We start from the raw sequence: 18,309 nt of genomic DNA, 5'->3' as shown, positions 1-18,309 counted from the left end.
TAGTTCATAATTAATTACTAAAAGAAATCATAGGATAATTAGTTTTTAAAGCAAATTTGGAACTTCTTCCAACCTAATGGAGTAATTGGTATAGCACTTATCCTAGCAACTGGAAAACTGGACAAACTTTATGAAACTATTTTCAGATCCTGGACAACAGAAGAGCAAGACTGTGACCCGTAGGAAACAAACGAAGTAAGCCTAGAATTATCGAGGCTTTCTGCCTAAATACATACTCCCCTACGACATAAGGGAAAATCCCTGCAAAGCAAAACCAGTGGTCTAGATGAGTTGAAGAGACAAATCTGAGTTAAAGAAGGCTTAGTTACTGGAAGGGGAAACAGGTCAAAATAATAGAAAAAAGCAAGCTAAGCAGAAAAACAGTTTCAGAAATTTGTATTCCTGTTTCTTGAATCTTCAAAAAAATATTATTATGAAAACATATGGTGAGACTCCAAGAGGCCAGGCAAAGAACAACCAGAAAGCCTGAAAACTGATCAATTCTCAGAGCACTTCAAGCTCGAAGGCCAAAATACACACTATTGAGTACAGGGGAATTCAGTATATATCTACCAACGGTCATGCCTTAGTGGTAGGGCTAATCTAGTCTCACAGTAAAGTATCCTCTGAAGCTGCCCCCATATAGCTTAGAAAAAGAAACCCTCAAAAGTATCAAGTTGATCCACAACTTGACTGCCTGACAGAGAAAAGTTCAACATTCTTTCCCGGGAGACAACAAAATGAAATTTACAGGATTCAAACATAATGGCCAGTATCCAATCAAAAATTATTACAGGGGTGCCTGGCTGGTTCAGTGGGAGGAATGTTCAACTCTCAATGCTGGGGTCTTAAATTCGAGCCCCATGTTGGTTGTAGAGATTACTTAAAAAAAAAATTAGTAGAACTATCAAGATGCAAAAAGATGATAGAATTAACAAAGACCTTAAAATATCTATTACAACTATGAACATGGAGTTAAAGAGAACATGAACACAATGAAAAAAGAAAAGGAAACTATAACAATCGATCACATAAAATCTCTAGAGCTGAAAAACAGAGTAATTGAACTGAAAAATCCACTGGAAGGGCTTAGGGTAGATCAGACACTACAAAAGAAAAGCTCAAAGAACCTGAAATGAGAGCAAACCAAAACTACCCAAACTACAAAAAAAATAATAGAACACAGCATCAGCGGCAATACCAGGGGTCTAAAATACATGTTATCAGAGCCCCAGAGGAAAGGAAAGATGTGACAAAAAGTATTTGAAGAACGAATGAATTTTTTTTCAAATTTGACAAGAAAGCCAAAACCCAAGAACAAATAGCAGCAGCAGCAGCAGCAGCAGCAGCAGCAGCAGCAGCCCAGAGCCACGAATCTATGTGAGCCCCAAGCTAAAGAAGAATGGAAACACAGAGAAATCACATCAAGGCACATCATAGGGAAATTATGTACAAAGTAAAATAAAAAGAAAATCTGGAAAAGAGGAAAAACAACATATTATATAACAAAGAACAAAAATATGAATGACCAGATTTCTCATCACAAACTACACATGCCAGAAAACAACAAAATAGCTTCTAAATGATCAAAGAAAAAAAAAATAGTTCTCTACATTAAGTGAAAATAAGTAAAAAAACAAAGACACAAGGAACACATCTTTACCAACAGCAGAATTTGTTGCCCAATTCTGGATGCCAATAGCATCCCAACCCCCACACTATTCACAGGTCAAGTACATATGCATGAATATAAAAATTTTTTCTTAAAAATTTATTTAAAAGATAATTAGGTATTTAAAACAAAAAGTAACCATCTATTATGAAGTTTATAAAGCAGGAGTAAACTTTTTTAAAAAAAAATAAGCACAAAAACAAGCACAAAAGATGGAAGAGGGACAAAGGAAGTGATATAATAAGGATCTAACATTATATATGATATGATCTATAATTTATAAATAGACTATGATAAGTTAAACATGTGTATCAGAAAACCTAAAACAACCACTAAAATAAGGAAACTAAATAATATTATTAATAAGTCAGTAGGATACTGATTACTCCATTTTATTTACTATTATTCCATTTTATTTATTCATTAATTATTAAAAATTACTAAAATTCCAAGCAAAATGGAATAGTAAAAAGTTACTCAATCCAAAAGACATTTAAAAAGGAAGAAAAAAATGAGTAAATAATACATGGAGCAAACAAAACAAATGCCAAGTGGAGGGCTTAAACCTAATGATATTGAAAATTATACTGAATGTAAATGCTCTATGCTTCAATAAAGATATAAATCAGATAGGAAAAAAGTCAAAACAAATTATTACAATCTACAAGAAAACATACCTTTAAAACAAAGATACAAAAGTTTAAAAATAAAAGATTGAGAAAACATGTATGATGTAAACCACAAAACAAACCTGTAGTAGCTATGCTGAAATCTGACAAAGCAGACATCAGAATAAGAATAAATATTAGGGTTAAAGATGTGTTTCATCATATTCTTAAATGTGCACATATCCAATAAAATATATGATGTAAACACTGGAAAAAGTCAAAGGAGAAATATACCAATCCAGAATTAAAGCTGGGAACTTTACAATGCCTCTTTCAATAAAAAGTTATTTTCAGTTAAAGACTAGTAACACAAAGAAACATAAAACCAGAAAAGCTAGAAAAGATGTGATCAATATTATCAATCAACCTGACCTATTTAACACTTAAGAAACTCCATGGGAGAAAATACATGATTTTCAAACATGGAAAATTCACCAAGACAGATTGCATTTTGGGCTCTTACACAAATCTAAATAAAGTTTGTAAAACTGTAATTCTACAAAGTATGTTTCCTTAATGAAATTAAATGTGAAATAAGTAACAAATAAATTAGAGAAATTACCAAATATTTGGAATTTGGAAAAAGAACTTAAATAACCCAGGTTATTTAGAAATTAGAAATTAAATAACATACTAAACCAAGGAATACAATACAAAATCAAATTTATGGGATGTAGGTAAAACTGTATGAAGCACATACCAGATAAAAAGAAATTAAAATCTATTAAAGACACTTTCACCAAAATAGTAGATGGAAGGAGACACTAAAGGTAAGAGCAGGAATCAATAAAAATAGAAATAATAATAATAATAACATTGTTCACTAAGAACAACGAAACCAAATGCTTGCTATTTGGAAAGATTAGTAAAATTAATATACCTCCAGGCAAACTGAAAAAAAAGACGATACTAATATCCAATATCAGTAATGAAAGGAAGATGCAACACCAATACTACAGATCCTAAAATACAATGAGAAACTTAAAAACAAGTGGATGCTAATAAATTTTGCAAATTAAATGATACAAATTACTCAAACTAATCATCAAAACAGACACGAGAAAATAGAAAATCTGAATCTATTAAATTATTTGAATTTATAACTAAAAGGTTTTAAGTAACATAAAACCTCCTAGGCTCAAATATCTTCTCTTTTGAATTCACTGAACATTTAATGAGAGAAGAGTTTTGATCTTATATAATTTTTTTAAACTAAAAAAAAAAAAAAAAAAAAAGAAAACATTTTTCAATTCACTTTACAAATCCAACACTGTCCTGATTCTAAAACCAGACAAAAACACTACAATAAAAGATAGTGGCAGGTCAATATCTCTCATGAATATACAAACAAAAGACTTTACCAAAATTTTTGGGAATACAATCTTGCAGTCTCTTCTAATTCTACCCTGACCAACTGGGGTCGTGAAATCAAGCTTTTATTATGATAAATAGCTGCCTGGAGAGCTTAGGTTATAGGGCCACCAACCAACTCAAACTCTGAGGAAAAACAGGTACCTTGAAGGGCATATGGGACATGAGTACCCTCTAGGAAAACACTACTGGATACCAATAAAAATAGTTCAGCTAAAACTGCTAATGGATTGCTAGGGGCTGAATGTGTGCTAGCAAGAAATATAGAACCTATGGAGGCCACAAAGGCAGGCCGGCATACATATCCCAAGGTTCCTCAAAAACCTCACCATGTACACAACACACAGACAAAAGGATTAGGTGCAGAGTAAGTGACCTGGAAAGTGCCCCTGTTGGCGGGGGAGTGGTGACAGCAGCCGTCACTGAGAGCAAGGGATAAAGTCCAGCCTGGATCCTTTCCACCATGTCTAATACAAGGGGGACGGGAAGGGCCTGAAAGGAAGTACAACAAATCCTATCACTCTCTGGACACTGCTGAAAACCCGTTAGAGCTAGGGGTAGGAAACGGCAAAAAACAAAACCAAAATAAACCTATACCCCTGGGGGAGGAAAAAAAGAATTAGTCCTACACAAGTGGAAGTAAGGGAGGGACACTGAGAAATCCCCTTTCCCAAAACCCAAGGCACAGTGGTTGCCCAGTCTATTATGATGGATATAATGCTATATCCGAAACAGGAATGGATCTGGGTAGAAATGGCAGCAATCTGGGAAGTACAGGCTCGAGTAAGCCTGACAGTCACAATTTGTTTCCATGGTGTGCAGCCCCAAAGAGAGAGGTTTTTGATCTCTTGATCTTCCCAGTGGCACAGCTAAAGGTAATAGCCCAAGAAGTCCAAAAGTCCATAAACACTACAACGTTCATCAAGGGGCATATTGGTCAGAGCTATGAGAACAGAGTTGAGTGATCACCTCCATTCCCAGGTTTCTGTAGCTGGCTCTGGTTGAAAAGCTACAGCAGCACAACAGATACCATCAGCTTTTATCTGGGCTGAAACATAAGTGAACCAGGCCAAAGTATTTATAGGAGCCTCTGTGAGTCAAGGTTCCCACTAAGCCAGGAGCTCTGCTTCAAGAAGTGAGAGATGCTTTTTCAGATGTAAGAGGTATGGTTTTTCCCAAAAGGGGTCACTTCCACCCCTTTATGCAAAACCAAGATGATGCTAAGGCCAGGCTGGCTGAACAAACCATTTTCATTTGATTAATGCAATTTCTTGGGTCCTTTTCTTGTTAATGTCCAGTCTGAGTTAACCTACCCTCAAAACGGCAACATCATGCCAGAGAGTTGCAAGGAGGCTATGGGTCAGGTGAGTGGTTTTAACAAGATCTTAGCAGTAGGCCTGAAAAAACAGAGGTGCACTTGGTAGCTGGGTCAGGCAGGTGGCACTGCTGTACTAAGAAATGGCCTGAGTACCTTAGAAGCAGTCTGTCTAACTAAAGCTGTGATTTTCTTCTCTTTTCTCTAGGGATAATCCATTGTTTGTGCTGGATCACTCAGGGAGGGGACCAGCAGCAGCCCGCGAATGGGAGAATCTCCCGTGAACTTATAAGCATTCACAGTGTAAGCACATATAAGTAAAAATGGCAATACCAAATATACATTTGGAGGAGGAAGCCAGAACAACGGTATATTGAACAGACCCTGAGACTCCACCCACACTCTGGCTTTTCTTGAATTTGACTGTTTTCTCCCCTGCGGGAACATAGAACAAGGAATTTAACACACACACACAAAAGGAACTATAGCCACAGCTGCCAGGGGAAGACATTCTTTTTTGACCAGGAGCATGGGGAGTACATGGGAGTAGGGGGTGTGGGGGAGGCTAACCTGCAGAGGAGCAATGAGGTGATGGGAGGCTTTTCTTCTGCTTGGCTCCTCACACCAGGGTCCGTGCGACTTACTCCCTCAAGTCTCCCAGCTCCTCCAAGAGCCAGGGCGTCCTTAATTTGCCCTGTGCACACTGCCAGAGGTCCACCCTGCAGTCCTCAGAGGCTTCAGCCTCCTTGCTGCCTAGCATGCTTTCTCCCCAAAGGACCATGTAGGATGGTGCCTGGCCACCCTATCCAACAGAACCATAAAAGTTGGAACTCCAAAAAAAAAAAAAAAAAAAAAAAAGGTTGGAACTCCCACACCTCCTTGAGGTTCCCTACCACATAAGGCTTGACCTGAGGCAGCTGAGATTAAAGGAAGAGAGATGAATCAGAGGGCACAGAGCAAACAGTAGTTCTGCACCAATAGGCAAGATTCACATCTATGTCCAAACTGCCTGCTTGGACTGAGCAAATAAAGTTCTAACGTATTCAGTCTACCCATCCTCCTTGTTGACTCCTTTTAGTTTAGTTCTGGGGACCCCTTGATTCAGCTTTTGCCTAAGGTCCAGAGGCTTACTGTCTTATTGATATAATAGCCTCTTCCCTCCTCCAGCCACGAGAGTGAATATAAATAAACCAAAGTATCATTCAGGCAGCTCTGTTCTACCTCTCTCGGCTTAGCCTCTAAATATTCGTTTACAGGTACGTCAGCAGGGGATCTACTAGCTTCCCACTTCAACAAGAGCATTTGCTACTGGATCTCATATCCCCTAAAATGGCCCACAAGGCCACTCATCTTTTTTCTTGCAGGAAGCCATGTTTCTGTCAACATCATGATCTTATTTCCAAAACTGTCGAAAATCATGAAGGGTCAAGGATTTTATTCTACCTTCAAGCTATGAAGCTAGTCTGTTCTTGTCAAGGATACTGGCAGAAGACATAAGATGCCTGGGTCATCGGCAAAGGATTTTATGACCCATGACACAGCAAGCGGTAAGAGGATAACGTCAGCAACAGCTCATTTCCCATCTAAGGCCCCTTGGCAGAGGGGCCCAGGTAAACACTATGTATACAGTGGGTTTGCATTACAGCCAAACAACACTGAGCTTAGAAAATTTACCATTTTTGTACAAGCAGAAGCAAGTCTGCTCTTCATCTGGGGAGTCATTACTGCATGCCTCAAGGTTGCTAGCTTCAAACACAACTCTGAGAACTGGACCAGATAAAGAACAGTCAGGTCTTTGCAATCTTGGTGTATCTAGCAATACCCAGCATACCCAAGGACATTCAGGAGTGCTCAGGGCTCTTGGCAGAGTGCTTCTCCCAACACATTCCTATCAAATCTAATACTAAAAGTCCTAAGCAGTACAATAATGCAAGAAAGAAAAGTCACACATGGTTCAAGAAAAAGTCACTAGTCTCTATTTGCAGATGATATTAATTGCCTGTACAGAAAATGCCATGGACTTCATTTTTTAAAAAAACGTCCCCAACACTAATATATGAGTTTAGTAAAGTTGCAGGATATAAGGTCAAGAAAAAAACAAAACAAAACAAAACAAAAAAACCTGTATTTCTATGTACCAAAAGTTAAAAATTGGAATTTTGTTTCAAAAAGGTAGGTGCTACTTTAATAGGACTAAGGAAGTGAAATAATTAGGTACAAATCTAACAGAATATGTGCAGGATCTATAAACCAAATACCATAAAACACTGATAAATCAAAAAGATACCATGATCATAAATTGAAAGACTCAATATTGTTTAAGCAGTTGATTCTCCCCTATTTAAATTGATCCATAAATCCTTTGCATTATCAATCAAAATCACAGCAGAACTTTTTGTAGATAGTATATCCCTAAATGGGGACTAGAAGCAGTAGTAACTGAAGATATATTGCTGTATTTTAATAGCACAAAGTCACCAGTGAGCAGTCTTTAGCTATTATTAGTAAACTATGAAAACGCATCCATTTTCCCAAACGGGTGCCCTAAGTGGTACCATGGAAATGAATGAGTCTAGATTGGAACTTTACCATTCTATGGCTTTACACATTAAAAAAAAAAAAAAAAAAAAAAAGCATTATGTGTCTAACCAATTTCAATAACAGACCACCAGTTCATAGATGATCATTCCACATCTCCCACTAGATCATGGGACTCATTAACAGCACAGACAAGGGGATTTGCCATAGCTCTGTTAAATGTATAATCTAGTTCATCAAATGACTTGGTTTCAGGACACAGAAATGAATGTGATTCTGCATAATAAACTACAAAGAAGAATTATACAAAGAAAATGAAGCAAAAAAGCAAGAAGAGAAGCCAATGAGGGAAAAAAAAGCACGAACATGACTGCATAATTCTTTGATGTAAATATAAGAGAAAAACACCAACAGAAAGCATCCATAATATTTAAGAATGTAAAGAGGAATGTAAGTTAGTGAAAATAGAAAGCCAAAAAATTGAGGGGAGTGGTATTAAGCTGGACTAACATTAGGACGACAAACAGAGATCAAAAAGTAGTAATAGTCACAGAGTCCAAAATCTAAGTTTGGATGAGAAAATGGAAAGGAAAGCCATGTATTTATTTTTATAATATATGTGACGCTGGCAACTGACTTACAAATACATAGTGTAAAAAATAAAAATGAAAGAATTTAAATATCCAATTTAGGTGAAGTAGGAAGGTTGGGGAATAATAACATTTTGTGGAGTTTTCTGTTAAGAATATATAATCCTTATGCATGTACTTCATGGAATTATAATCAGTTTTCAATTATTCTCATACCAATAACGAATCACCAACATTGTTGATTCTCTACTACTTTGGCTACTCCCCACTTGATGAAGGTTTCAGCAGATGGTCCATTTCTATTTTTCTGGTAAAACATTTGTTGTGAAAGAAATTTAAAGTTGAGAAGCCAAATGAAATTTCTGAATTGTCTTTAAACTGAAATAATTCTTTCTTCATTGGGCTTTAGTATCAGAGAATTGAGTTAGCTATGTTAAGTACTCACTGAAAGAGCACCTTTGAAGCAATACAATTTAAAAAGCAGATTTTTCAGCAATTAGAAACTGCTTTTGCATATATTTTGCCATCAGTTTCAAAGCACTTTTTAGTTGTGGTTAACTTCAGTATTTCACAAAGTTGAATTTTTTTCACTTACAAACTCAGAATCATCAAAAATGTAGCATCAGAACCAGATACAAGCTGGATAAGAATGACTTGACATCAATAGTGTGATGTAAATGTGAACAACAAATTACTCTCTCACATTTACGGCTGTCCAAACTTAAGGGAACACATGTATACAATTAAAAATCAAAGGCTCCGTATCAAAAATGTTACAAATTAAAATTTCTATGCAATCAAAATATTTGTAACAAAAAAGAAAAACAGAACTTGGGGAAAGGATTTTAATGGAGATATTTGGGGTCTTAGATTCCTATCTACTGCTTAGTTATCATTTGCAAGGTAAAACTGTTGTTTTAGGTTATTAATTAGCCAATTAATAGCAAATCTATGAAATTATTTTATAACAATAAAATCTGGTCTTAAATCCCCAATTGTCCAAAATGAGTATCCTATATAAATACAAAATGTATTAAAGGCACAAGTGTAAAAATTTGTTCCTATGGAAATAATAATCTTTGTAAATTCTGACATGTAATTTGACACTAATTTTTTCGTGAAAATAATATAATCTGACTTTGAATCCAGTGGTCTAGATATTTTCATCTTTGTTAAAAACAAAAGAAGTGAGGATTATCCTGCTAACAAATCAGAAAACCTTTTAATTACCAAACCAATTTGTGGTTTTAAAAGGAAAACTATACTAAGCATGTGTGGTGCAATAAAAATAATTGTTGTTTGTGATATCTTGTATATCTTTAATCACAAGGCACTTGCACAGGGAATAAAGAGCAATGTCCAAAGCTAAGCTATTTTGCTGCCATTATTTCTTACAGAGATAGTAGAATTTGTTTTATTCAAAATAGTCTGAGTATAACTTGGAAACACTGTATTACAGAGAGCTAAAGAAAACAGAAATAAAGAAACAGAAACGGAAATAAACTTCAACAAAAAGAATCAAAGCTATATTGTGTCCCAAAGAATGCCTGACTTGCCAAAAGTCATATAACTAATAAGCAGTGACTGAACCCAGATCATCCAATTCTAAGTCCCAAGTATCTTCAGAATTTTCCAGAGATGTGGGGGAAGGCGGGGCGAGGAGGTTACCGAATTCTAACACTGCTCTGCTAGTAACTTACCTAGACTTTTTCAAGTCATTAAACTTTGTTCCTTGGTTGCCCCTACTCCACAGAGATATTTTGAGGATAAACATAAGCATATTTTAACTCTTTGGAAGAAAATCACTGTGTATTTTACTATGTTAATGATTTCTTACTCCCACCACAAGTTTCAATTGATGCTAATATGTTTTCTCCAATTTTAGTTTGAAGCTCTGGTGTCAGTCTGAAGCTTAAAATAACATTGTGTGTGCATGTCCTTGCACACTATCTTTCAACATGGTTGGCATTCTAACAACATCCTTTTCTGCAACCTTCAAAATGCATAGAAAGTAGCACAACAGTATTTTAATTTTTAGCACTACTAAAGCCTTGCCTCCCAAAGCTGTGCATAAAACTTCAGGAATTCACAACAAAATTTTCTACCACATTACTCTCAACTTCTATACAAATACAATTCAAAATTCATATACTACTCAGCTTCCCTACCTGTGAAGCTTAAATACTACCAGAAGATTACAAAAATGTATACTGCTTTCTAAAATTATAAAAGAATTCCAGTTACAAACTGAAAATTTAGCATACATTTTAAAAATGAATATTAATAGTCCTAAAATAATAAAAATAAGTTATGATCAACATTCTAATAATTCAGTCATTTGCAAGGTCTTCTATTTTGTCAACTGATATAGAATCCAGCCACTTTATATACTCAAAGCTAAAAAAGCATTTTCCTCAATACTTAGAACAGGTAAGCAAAGTTAATAGAAATTTAATTTTAAAGTAATATTTTAAGTTAATTACTTATACTTGCTTTTATTCATTTGACAACCTATCTATCTTAAAATAATTTAGCCTTTTAACCTATTAAGACACATAACTAACTTCGTTTTTCCTTTACTGGTATGTTTACCCGATAACATCAGCAAACAGCTACATATCATATTTAAGGCATAGCAATCCATTAAAAGGTTAAAAACAGAAACACCCAGTTGAAATAAAATATTATGGCAAATGATCAGTATATACCCACTAAATAAAAGGGTTACCAAAGGTGAAGATAAAAGTAATTTGAAAGGAAAGCACATGATTAAATCTTTATATGTTGAGACTATGCTAATAGCAATAGAATTTTTAAAAAATATTCTAGGGTAAAACATCTTGGATCAATCTCATTAATATTTTGAATGAATGAATGGAATGAATGAATACCTGAATGAATACGGTAGTCATAACAATGTTTAACACCTTGAGATGCTAACACCAATTTGAAATACACAGAGAAGATGACTTGAATACAAACAAACTAGTTGAAATTCAATGTGGTTCACAGTAAAGATGCAGTGGCTTTCTATTTGTAGAACAAAGAATTTCAACCAAAAACATATATATGACAAAAATATTCTGGAGTGCAATCATCTAGGCTTCAAAAAGAATATACACTTTTTACCGTGTAATTCTTTCTTGCCCCCCTCCACCTCCCTGCATCTTTTAATGTTTGGCATAAGTGAACAACAAACCCAAAATAGAATACACATTTTTAAAAGACTAATTTACTCATATTCTATTTAAGAGCAGCATACAACCACTTATAAATATAGCCTTTTAAAAAAACACCCTTATATAAAACAGTGGGGGGGGAGAGGAATCCCTGCTATACATATGAAGCACAGTTTAAGCCCAATACAACTGACCAATCAAAATTAGTGAATGCACTGCATCTCTCTGCAGTGGAGAGAAGCGACAAGGTAGGCTGTCATTCTGCAAAAGCTGCCCAGAACAGGCTTTCCTCTGAAAAGCAGTGCCATTCCTTTTTAGAGAGACTGAATCTAAATGTTGTCTCTGGAGACAAGAAGCCTTCAGTATGTTCAATTACTTCATTACGTTTTTCAGATGCTTATTGATTCCACAGTAGGAAGAGTGAGACTGCAGCAGCCTCTAAGCAGCACCACACGTTCCATACATTAGCAGTACTGCTGAGACAATGGCACAGTACAGACACATATTTTCATTAAGGTCTTTTCTGAAGAGATGTTTATGACCCTCTTCCCCCAGTCCTCTGCTAACAAGTGAACAAAATGAATCAATCAAAACTGGAAACGCTTCAACTACATCAGGAATGTATCAAATCTTTAGCGGAGGTAAGATGTGTTCCCTTATTACAGTATACAGCTGCTTTTGAACTGGCATAGTGGGGTAAAATTACTTTGAAAAATTTCAACCTAAATTTTAACAGTTTATTTGCTTAATTCTATTCATTGCTAAACATGTATTTTTTTAGATCTATTTCTTTTAAGACATAACATTTTAAATGTAATTTTTTTAGGATGCAATGTTAAATACCAAAAATTTTTCTTTGTTGATTCACTACGAAGATACCAGCTTTTAAGTCACTTCAGACCTACTAAATATTCTGAATGTCATCTGCACAGTTTTTCTCAAGTGCTCAAAAATGTTTATATTTCTTAAAAGAACCAGGTTTACTATTTAGTTATTATTTATTACTCAGTTTTAGGTTAAGTTCATTATTGGGCATGTTCATTGAAAATTATTTAATTTGCAGTTACATTTTGCATTGCCTTTTACATTTCAACTACATGAACAACTTCATCAGTGGAAATTTATAGCATCTTACCGTGAAATGTTTTAATCAGTTAACATTCAAACTGTGTGCTAATAATTAAGCAAGCTACAATATTTTCCAGTAGGAAATAGTGTTAAATTTATTATAAAGACAAGAGAGAACGACGGTATGTTTAGTGTATACTAATTGCTCATAATCTCTGAAAACACAGGTTAGCTTCTTAAATGAGCAGAAATTTGTCTTAAAACTGCAGCTTTTCCTTCACAGTTATATTTATAATGTTACCTCTGTTATTAAATAACATAACATTTGCAATCTCTGTTCAGAAAAGAAAATAAAGGAATCCTTAAATTTATGTAGAAGTTGTGGCTCTAATAATACAGCTGGCTTACTTTGATAACGAATACTGTGTATGGTGTTGGAAGTCAACAAAACTAAAGTAACTTTGAGTTAATTGGACATTATTAGGAACCCTATTTTTTAACTATTTTTTTCTTTTTCACAAGGGCCCACAGCAGCTAATTCAGTATTTACAACTGACAATATGAAGAATGCATCTGATCAAGCATCTCCCTAGATGTCTCAACCATAAACTGCAGGATTTTATTCTTCTAACACATGAATTTAAGACACTAAGGAGTTAAACCCAGAAAATACAGGGCCACATTACTGCTGGGATATAACACATGGACAGTCATCATCATAAGAAGATTCTGTATAAAAGAGACACAAAAAGAAAAACAATTTAACTGGAAAAGCCTGAAAACAAAATGGTGAGCATTTTTAAAGGGGGAAGTTTATACTTTAACATACCAGGATTGTGGAGCTGATTTCTGAAGAAACAATGAGGCACAGATTGCCAAAAAGAAAATGCCATGCATTAGGAGCAAGCTAAATAAAGCTGTATCAAGTATTTTCTACACTAAATATTCAGATATTCGTAGCAGTTGATATTGCTAAAGGATTTTTTCATCTAAGTTTTATGACTATGTATCCTCTTCTAATGAAAACAAATCAAATTAAATAGCAGATGGTTTTTATCAAAAGAACATGGACTGGATTTATAATATAAAGCAAGTTATGTGATCAAGAAATCATTTCAAACTAATGAGGACTGCTATAGGAACAGATATACATTTGTAACAAAAGGATGTCTAAATACATTTTAGAAGCTAGAAATCGTATGTTTCCTTTTTTGTTTTCACATGTTCTGGAAAATAAAGAGACACTATCATATATTCCCTCAGAGGGAAATATAATTCCTATCATTGAGGAAGTTTCTCTTGGTCGTGACTTTTTAAGGCAAAACAAACACAAGTATTTTGTACTGGTCTTTAGAAATCCATCAGCCAACTAAATCTCACAATTCATACAGTTTGAAGTACTGGAGAGAAAATGAAAGAATTTCTACAAGACATGAAATAAAATACAGCTCCTTCACTGTTGTCAGGTAAAAATTCATGTCAAAATTTGTCAATGACATCATGTATCAATTTGTGAAAAACTGCTATAGTGAGCCAAAAGGCCCATAAGGCAACAGCAAACAGGTAGGTCAGAAGATGCATGCACCCCACCACGCTGTTTAACATTTACAAAAGAAAAAAATCCTGCTCTAGAGGAGATGCATTTTACTTAGTTACTAAGTTGGCATGCTAAATTTATTTAATTATAAATCTAACTGATGTGACAGAGACCTGATGTTTAATCTGTCAGTTCCAAAAATTTGGCACACTTAAAATTTTTCATTTTCATAGGATTTCATGTTAGCTAAGACCTTCACTTACTTGAGTATATACCTCTAGTGATACTTTATACCAAGCTTAAAAAGGAATTGATAATGTTATCATCTGTGTTTCTGAAATATCGCCCCTAAAGTTACATGCATAAATAAAATTGTATTCTAAAGTCTGTCAAAGGTTACATCAAGTGAAAGATTAACATGAATTTTGGAAATTATTATAGCCTTTATAGTTTATGTTTGATTATGATTTTGTAGTCAAAATGCTGTACTTGAAATGTGAAATATAGTTGGTTGTATGATTTTATATTTTAACTGAATATACTCATTACTGACATATTAGCCCACAAAATCAGACATTATTTTTATAAATTACTCTAAACCTCTATACATTAAAATATAGATTTACATGAATTAGCAAAAGAGTTCTTTTTTTAATTTTCCTCAAAATTATACACACTGGGTGATTTGTACAAAAGATTTTACAGGGAATGTGTAACTCTAAAAGATTCCTCAGAAAATGAGCTTTAGATACCCCTTTTCCAAAATTTCATGTTTTACCTTAAAATCCTGTTTAAACAAATAAAATCAACTGACATATTCTTTTAAACCACTCCAAAAATCGTCACTTCTTAAGATGATATTATTAATTTCAATTTACCCCTCCCACAATAAATGAGAGGGTGTGGTCACAAAATCATAAATCATTCACTGGAGTGATTAGTACTCTTTTACCAAGTTTTGTGGTGGTTAAGATAATGTCCTTTTTCGTCGAATTTTTATAACACAGGTTTGTCCATTATAAAGTTCAGTGAGCATTTTCACTACAAAATATGTAATATTTACCACTTGCCTACTTCTGTGGGAAATAGCTCTAAATATCCTCAAGCACACTGTAGACTCTTGAATACGAATTTCAACCAAGAATAGGGACAAATGGTTTCAAACTAGTGCTCTGTGCCATTTATCATTTTAAATGAACACTTGTCCTGTTCATTTGAAATCTCACGAGAATAATTACACCTACACTAATTATGCTAGAACATATTAAAATAGCGTTATTACCCACCTACTCACAACACTTTAAAATGAAATCTTAAAACACTGGACTAAAATTAGTTTTGCATACTGGGTAGTTTAATTGTACAAAAATATACTGTATCTCCATAAGCTTGAAAAACTCAAATGAGGAAAATCTTTTTAGGACATTAATTTTGAACTATATAGCATTCCCCATACAGTTATCTTCAAAGGGAGAATCCAATTTTCTGTTACGTCAAAACAATGCAATCTTGTTATCTCCTAATTTTACCTCTGCCATAATTTAGAAACTTAAAAATTAAGCCAAGTACACAATAAAAAGATTTTTTTTACAAGGAACACATGTTTTATACGTCATTTAAATTGCCAAATATCAAAGAGTTTATTCTATTTCACTTTCTAGGGAAAACACCAACTGCTCCAAAAGAATGTGTTTTTCTCCCATTCTGGAAATCAACATGCAGTCTGAATCTAACATTACAGTGCGAGATGACATTGATGACATCGACACCAATATGTACCAACCACTGTCATATCCATTAAGCTTTCAAGTGTCTCTCACCGGATTTCTTATGTTAGAAATTGTGTTGGGACTTGGCAGCAACCTCACCGTATTGGTACTTTACTGCATGAAATCCAACTTAATCAACTCTGTCAGTAACATTATTACAATGAATCTTCATGTACTTGATGTAATAATTTGTGTGGGATGTATTCCTCTAACTATAGTTATCCTTCTGCTTTCACTGGAGAGTAACACTGCTCTCATCTGCTGTTTCCATGAGGCCTGTGTATCTTTTGCAAGTGTCTCAACAGCAATCAACGTTTTTGCTATCACTTTGGACAGATATGACATCTCTGTAAAACCTGCAAACCGAATTCTGACAATGGGCAGAGCTGTAATGCTAATGATATCCATTTGGATTTTTTCATTTTTCTCTTTCCTGATACCCTTTATTGAGGTAAATTTTTTCAGTCTTCAAAGTGGAAATACGTGGGAAAACAAGACGCTTTTGTGTGTCAGTACAAATGAATACTACACTGAACTGGGAATGTATTATCACCTGCTAGTACAGATCCCGATATTCTTTTTCACTGTCATAGTCATGTTAATCACATACACCAAAATCCTTCAGGCTCTTAATATTCGAATAGGCACAAGATTTTCAACAGGGCAGAAGAAGAAAGCAAGAAAGAAAAAGACAATCTCTCTAACCACACAACATGAGACCACAGACATGTCACAAAGCAGTGGTGGGAGAAATGTGGTCTTTGGCGTGAGAACTTCAGTCTCTGTAATAATTGCCCTCCGGCGAGCTGTGAAACGACACCGTGAACGACGAGAAAGGCAAAAAAGAGTCTTCAGGATGTCTTTATTGATTATTTCTACATTTCTTCTCTGCTGGACACCAATTTCTGTTTTGAATACCACCATTTTATGCGTAGGCCCAAGTGACCTTTTAGTAAAACTAAGGTTGTGTTTTCTAGTCATGGCTTATGGAACAACTGTATTTCACCCTTTATTATATGCATTCACCAGACAAAAATTTCAGAAGGTCTTGAAAAGCAAAATGAAAAAGCGAGTTGTTTCCATAGTGGAAGCTGATCCTATGCCTAATAATGCTGTAATACACAATTCCTGGATAGATCCTAAAAGGAACAAAAAAATTACCTTTGAAGATAGTGAAATAAGAGAAAAATGTTTAGTACCTCAGGTTGTCACAGACTAGGGAAACACCTAAGTTTCATTAAGCCCACATGCAGAAGTTTTACATTTAAACTGTAAAAAAATGAAATTACTGCCAAACAGAAGAAAAAACATTTTAAGTATTGGTTATGTTGTAAATTTTCAATGTAAATGTCAAGATTAGATTAGGTCATATATATTCAATTTCTTCATTACAATGTATTTGTTGCATGGCAGTTTGTTAAAGTAATATTGTGTATATTTTGTCAATATCATGTCCATCAGAAGATATTCGTGTAAGTCATATTTTCTAAATAATAAATACATAGCCTTAAAACAGTGTATAACTTTAAAATGTAACTGACACAGATATCCTTGCTTTTTTTAATGAGGTGTATTTGTTTCTAAGCCACAAACTATAGATATATTTATATAATGACCAGTGGAACAGCACTTTAAGAAGAACAAAAATTATGGGCTCCAAAAAAAATCAAAATAATTCAGGATTTTCTATGTCACTCTATTATGTTTTCTGGTATAGTCTACTTGCTATAATATTTGATGCATCAAAATAATGAACTACATGTAAAATGGTAATTTTTTGAATGCAGAAAATTGTAAGATTTATCAGGATTTTAAAATTTAAGAACCAAGAAACAACCCTGTATATATACACTCTAAGATAGGGAAACTTTGAAATTTAAGTTTATTATGAAAAAGAGTTTGAATTTCTAAGATTAAGGATACTATGCCTATAAATATACAAATAAACTGACAATAAGGAAGGAAGAAAACTAAAGCACCAGCCTTTCTTCCTTCCTCACTTTGCTTGAGTCTAAGCCAAATGCTCTGGTTTAATATAGTATACTGGTAAAAACCAGTGCATTAAAATAAACTAACTTCCTAACTTTATTCAAGTCAGTCATTTTGTATAACAGAAGTCAATTATTATAATATGAATAAAAGAGAAAAAAAGACTATCATTGTAGAGAAGCTTCACAAAGCCAACAAATTCTAATTTTAGATATATAGCAACTTTAGAGTAATATAATTTACACAAGGCTACTGTGCCATCATAGCTTCCAAATGTTTCAAAATACAACAGTTCTATTTCCACTCTTAAAATCATTTAAATGGCAATAAATTCTTGTCAAGTTTTTATTCTATATCACTCAATTTAACTTTAATCTTTGTATCTCACATTTTCAATTCATGTTGGAAAACTATCAAATTATTAATCCTAACTACAGATAACAGGTTTGGGAATCTCATAACAAATATTTTCCAACTGTTATAATCCAAAATCTAGCAATGAGGGCTAATTGGTCTCTGTATCAGAAAAATAGCAATAAGTTACGTTACTTAAAATAGGCAAATACAGTACTTACTACCGTATAGCTGATTCACTGGACAACTTTTCGTCCTA

At 34.2% G+C, this 18,309-nt stretch overlaps 2 protein-coding genes across 6 annotated transcripts in view; one reads left to right on the top strand and one right to left on the bottom strand.

Moving 5' to 3' along the window:
• The window catches only part of COG5 (component of oligomeric golgi complex 5), a 297,897-nt gene that overhangs the window by 195,323 nt on the left and 84,265 nt on the right, over positions 1-18,309 (bottom strand). The gene's annotated exons all lie outside the window — the stretch shown is intronic.
• On the top strand, positions 11,492-17,243 carry GPR22 (G protein-coupled receptor 22). Of its 3 annotated transcripts, none has more exons than XM_025449367.3 (3): positions 11,492-11,974; positions 12,924-13,190; positions 15,600-17,243. In XM_025449367.3, the coding sequence occupies exon 3, from the start codon at positions 15,625-15,627 to the stop codon at positions 16,924-16,926; it is 1,302 nt and encodes a 433-aa protein (XP_025305152.1). In that variant the 5' UTR covers positions 11,492-11,974; positions 12,924-13,190; positions 15,600-15,624; the 3' UTR covers positions 16,927-17,243. The 3 variants fall into 3 exon arrangements, with proteins under 3 accessions (XP_025305152.1, XP_025305151.1, XP_025305150.1); XM_025449366.3 differs by having other exon boundaries at positions 12,924-13,964; XM_025449365.3 differs by lacking the exons at positions 11,492-11,974; positions 12,924-13,190 and adding an exon at positions 13,721-13,867.

This window comes from Canis lupus, chromosome 18, assembly GCF_003254725.2.
Source record: "Canis lupus dingo isolate Sandy chromosome 18, ASM325472v2, whole genome shotgun sequence".
NCBI classification, from domain to species: domain Eukaryota; kingdom Metazoa; phylum Chordata; class Mammalia; order Carnivora; family Canidae; genus Canis; species Canis lupus.
This window is presented reverse-complemented; position numbering and strand designations above follow the sequence as displayed.

Bases quoted from the DNA above. Each gene is read 5' to 3' on its own strand.
- GPR22 (XM_025449367.3), top strand. From the start codon at position 15,625: ATGTGTTTTTCTCCCATTCTGGAAATCAACATGCAGTCTGAATCTAAC.